Source organism: Asparagus officinalis, chromosome 3, assembly GCF_001876935.1.
Source record: "Asparagus officinalis chromosome 3, Aspof.V1, whole genome shotgun sequence".
NCBI lineage: Eukaryota > Viridiplantae > Streptophyta > Magnoliopsida > Asparagales > Asparagaceae > Asparagus > Asparagus officinalis.
Window position 1 is genome coordinate 10,787,564 of NC_033796.1, and position 4,828 is coordinate 10,792,391.

The 4,828-nt window shown below is 35.4% G+C and overlaps 1 protein-coding gene across 1 annotated transcript in view; it reads left to right on the forward strand.

Annotated features, from left to right (window-relative positions):
* LOC109832960 (TATA-box-binding protein) overlaps positions 3,846-4,828 on the forward strand; it is a 12,628-nt gene continuing 11,645 nt past the window's right edge. The window contains exon 1 of the mRNA XM_020400461.1: positions 3,846-4,319. Coding sequence (XP_020256050.1) covers positions 4,243-4,319 — 77 coding nt within the window. The 5' untranslated portion in view covers positions 3,846-4,242. The remainder of the gene's footprint in view (positions 4,320-4,828) is intronic.

Sequence of the window (4,828 nt, forward strand, 5' to 3'; positions counted from 1 at the left end):
CTCTTCCAAAGATCAAGTCTGAGCTTAGATCTCTAGGACTCGCTAGAAGCTTCTTGAGGATGTTTGTGAAGAAGGAAGACTCTCTCTCTTGCTCTAATTCACCAAAACTCAAGGCTCTCTGCTCTAATCTCTCTGGAAAATGCTCAGCCCCTGTCAATGATGGCCATAGGGGGGTATTTATAGCCTCCTTAGACGATAACTGAAGAAATAGCTGGTCAATAACTGTCTCTTTAGGCGCGGCAGCTGATGCTGTCGCGGCTAAAGGGCGCGACAGTCGACACTGTCGCGGCCAAAGAGCGCGGCAGTCGACACTGCCGCGGCTAAAGGGGCAGTTACACCCACGTTCATACGTGTTTGAAACAGTTCTCCCACGACCTTTAACCACCTTTTTCGTGGTTTAACTGCTTTTCCACATCAGCACACGTTCTATTTCTGATACTCCGCCACGTGGACTTTAAATAATCATCAGATAACTGTATTATAACTGCTGTAGCATCCTGCTTTAACTGCCGCGGCACCATAGGTTGCAGCGGTTAAGCCGCGACACCATAGGCTGCCGCGCCTTAGCCGCGGCACCTTGGTCTGCCGCGCCTTAGCCGCGGCACCTTGGTCTGCCGCGCCATAGCCGCGGCACCATGTCCTGCCGCGCCGCCATATGTTGCTTGATGACGTGTATATTGTTCTTCTATATCGTCTTGAGTGGTGTTTGAATGTCTGTAAGCATTTTTTGACGCCTACATATATATATAGGGAGAGGTTCAAATACAAACCTCACTATCCTAAAAACTAAAAACCTCTCCTCTCCATTGGATCTAGATTCATCCAATGGCTGAGATTAAAGCTGCATAAGGGTAATAAGGTAAAATAAACAGCCCACTAAAGAGAAGTAATTAATGCTTCTCCATTTCCCAAAAGCTTGAACCACTAAAAGCCAATCCTCTCACGTTCTCCTCTCTCTCTCTCCATTTCCCAAAAGCTTGAACCAGCCCTCTCTCTCTTCCTCTCTCTCACCATCAAACAACCCAGATCCGAGCTCCTCCACCCCCTGCCACCTCGCCATCATCCACCTCCGACGACGCCAACGCCGAACCCGTAGATCCGCCAACGTCAACCCTTCAAGCTCGAGCACCCCCTCGGTTCGTCGCCATTTTCTTTAATTTCAATTTGATTTTGGTTTCTTTTTAGGGTAATTGTTGAAGTTGCGATCTTGGTTCTAGGATTTGTTTTAGCTTGGGGTTTCTCTTATACTCGATCTTGGTTGTTTGTTTTGTTGGATTATCTTTCAAAATTTGCAATCTTTTTTAGGGTTTCTATTAAAATATTTTAGAAATTGCAATCCTGTTAGTTTTTTTGTTAAAATTGGTTAAAGTTCAGAATTTTAGTTGTGGGGTTTGTTTTAGTTGCTGTCCTAAATAATTGAATTCACTGCAGTGAATCCAGATTCAGTTATGTGAGGTGTTTGTTTTTACCATAAAAATTGTAACTTTTTGCTTAAAATCATCAAACACGTTCTATAAATGCATGAGTGAATCTCGATTCACTGCAGTGAATCCAGCTTGTTTTTACTTCAATAAACGCATGAGTGAATCTAGATTCACTTCAGTGAATCTCGATTCACTGCAGTGAATCCAGATTCAATTATGTGAGGTGTTTGTTTTTTACCATAAAAATCATAACTTTTTGCTGTAAAAGGTGAAAATTTTTCATGTTATAAAATTTTATAGCTTGTTTTTTACCATAAGTTTCTTATTCTGCTTGGATGGTTAGAATGATTCACAAATCCAGTGGAGCAGCAAATCGATTGGAGTGAATCCATGACTCTTGATAAAGATCTTGATCAAAATAAAGATACTCATTTATTACAAAAGGGTATAATTAAAATTTACAAAATAAGTAATTAATGATCCTCTTCCTCCATGTTTTGGATCATGACTCTTGATAAAGATCTTGATCAAAATAAAGATACTCATTTATTACAAAAGGGTATAATTAAAATTTACAAAATAAGTAATTAATGATCCTCTTCCTCCATGTTTTTTAGGCAACAGAGAGAAAGTAACAAAATTGAGTTTGGTAGTGAGAGAGAGAGAGAGAAAGAGAGAGAAATAGGTATGCTTGGTACCAAACACAAAATTGTGTTTGGTAGTGATGTGTCATATTTTTATCCACTCATTTTAATTTTCAACTACTTAATTTGATACGCGTAACTATGAAATAAATCTCAAGCAAAAAATAGGAATTGAGATTGTATTATCATGTAGGTAAATAAATAAATGTTATTAGAGCTTCTCTTAATATTAAATTTAAAAGTAATAATTTATATTATTAAGCATCAAATATTAGTTCATGTGAGAAAGTAAAGTAATATATGGTCTATATACCTTTTTAGTTAATCAATCAAACGTATTAAAATTATGATGACCACCGTTAAAATTATATGGTGGGTTCACATTAAATATAATTTATAAAAAATAGTACATTAAAGTCAAAATCCTAAATTATATGGTGGGTTCACATTAAATATAATTTATAAAAAATAGTACATTAAAGTCAAAATCCTTTTAACCACTATATAGTTTATAAAAAATAGTACATTAAAGTCAAAATCCTTTTAACCACTATATAGATTGTCTGAAATTTTTTGCAAACTATTCTGCTTAGGAATAGTGATGTGCACTTAATTATGGCCTAATACATGTTAAGAAGAACTTACTCTTCATTATCATCATTAATTGATGTATCTATGTATTACACTGAAAACACAATGAAAATTTAGAAGGTTACAAAAGAAACACCCTTAAAAGTTTTGAAAATTGTAAAAAAATATCCTAAAATTTTATAATTTACAAATACACAAAACTATTAAACATTACATTAAAATCAAGGAGTTGCAAAAAATCATTGAAAATTTTTAAACTTTGGAGGAGTAATTTGCAATGTACTAAACTTTAAGGGTGTTTTTTTTTGTATTTTTCAATGAAAAACGTCTTAGATCTGAAATACAATGTGGTACTACTTTTGTCTTTTTTCAAATCAATATCATGAAATTGCTAATTGTAGGTGAGTTTTTAGCGTATAAACCAAAATATTTGGACAATTTATTCTAAACCACTAACTTCACCAAATGTTTTCTCTTCTATAAACAAAAATACTCTATTGAATTAATTTTAAACTAATTTGCATTTCACCAATTTGATATATATGGGGAGTTGCTAGATTTTAATGTTACTTTTTATTATATTTTACTGTTGTTTGCTATATAAATGTAGTGTGTTTTAAAATAATCTCAAATCGGCTATCTATTTCAACAATTTGTGTAAGTTGCTATATTGCAACTTGCTATATTGTTTGGTCTGGGTATTTAATATACAATGCAGTGGTAAACCAAAAATGGTTATACTGTTATTTTTTTGTCATTTTCACACTAACGCCGTGCAAAGATAAATTTTGTTCATTTAAGTTTTTATTAGTGATATTTTTTACAGCATTCCAATATTTAGATGTGTATAATATACAATTTTTGTACGGTAAATTCACAAATGTGCTTGCATGACGCTCTTAAATTCAAATTACATAAAAATCCTTTTCTCACGTGCTTCTCCTGACGTCTTATCAGGTATCACTCACACGCGACCAGCCCACAGTTACACGTACGGGGGCATTAACGTCATTACTCCATTGAATAAACAAGAAACAAGAAACTCCCAGCTGGCTTCCAAACTAAAAAGACAAGAACACCCTCCAAATGCGACTGGCAACAGCCGGTCAACCCCAGCTTGACCGGACAACACCGACCTACTATAAATAGAAAAGCCCTAATAAAAAAGGCAACGCCCATTGTCCGATCCGTTTTCTCTCTCCTCATCTCTCTCTTAATCCAAACGAAACCCTAAAAGCCCTCTCGTTTCTTTTCTCAGATCTCATCCCCTTCCCTATAAAAGAATCCAAGATTTAAATCTCTCCCTCTATAAATCGAATGCTTTCTCAATTTCCCGCTCAAACCTAACGTTCTAGTCTCCGATCTCTCTCAAACCTAAGATTTGAACTTGAATCGGTCGAATTTGGTACTATTTTGAGCGAAATCGTTAGATCTGGCCTCAATCTTCCTTTATTTTGGTCTAATCGCTTTGAAAACCATAGAAACTGCTTAAAATTGGAGTAATAAGTGGAATAATAAAAGAAACGTTGTAATTTGGGGGCTTTTTGAGATAATTTATCTAAATATCTGGGAGCTTAAAGTAGATGGCAGATCAGGTGTTGGAAGGGAGCCAGCCTGTTGATCTCTCAAAGCATCCATCAGGAATTGTTCCTACGCTGCAGTAAGTTTTTGATGAATCTCTCTCTAATTTCTTTCAAAAAGAGGGGATATTGGTGTAGATTCAAAAGATAAAAGGAAATGAAAATGTCTTAAAGAGGGGTTTTCCTCCCTTCCTTTTTTCTTTTTTCTTTTTTTAAATTTGCGCTCGGATTTTTCTAGATTACTCGGTCTAATTTCGGCCAATTACTATCTTGGCTGATATAATTACATTTGGAATCACACAGAAAGCTCTTGTATGATGAAATTCCTTTTCCAACCGTGGATAATTGTATGACGAGGAGAGTACAGAACTATTTTCTAGTTTTATACATGTTTGGTTGCTGTATACACGTGGAGTTGTATCCGGTTCATGAAATTTAGTCATGTTTGAGGGGAAAAGGCTAGCCGAGCTTAACTCCCTTTTTCCTCTTTATTTACCTTTTATGGGTTTTTTGACATCAATAGTGTAATCAGAATTTGTGTATTTCTTTGGTGTTTAACGATATGGATTTATGTGGAAACTGCATGGAC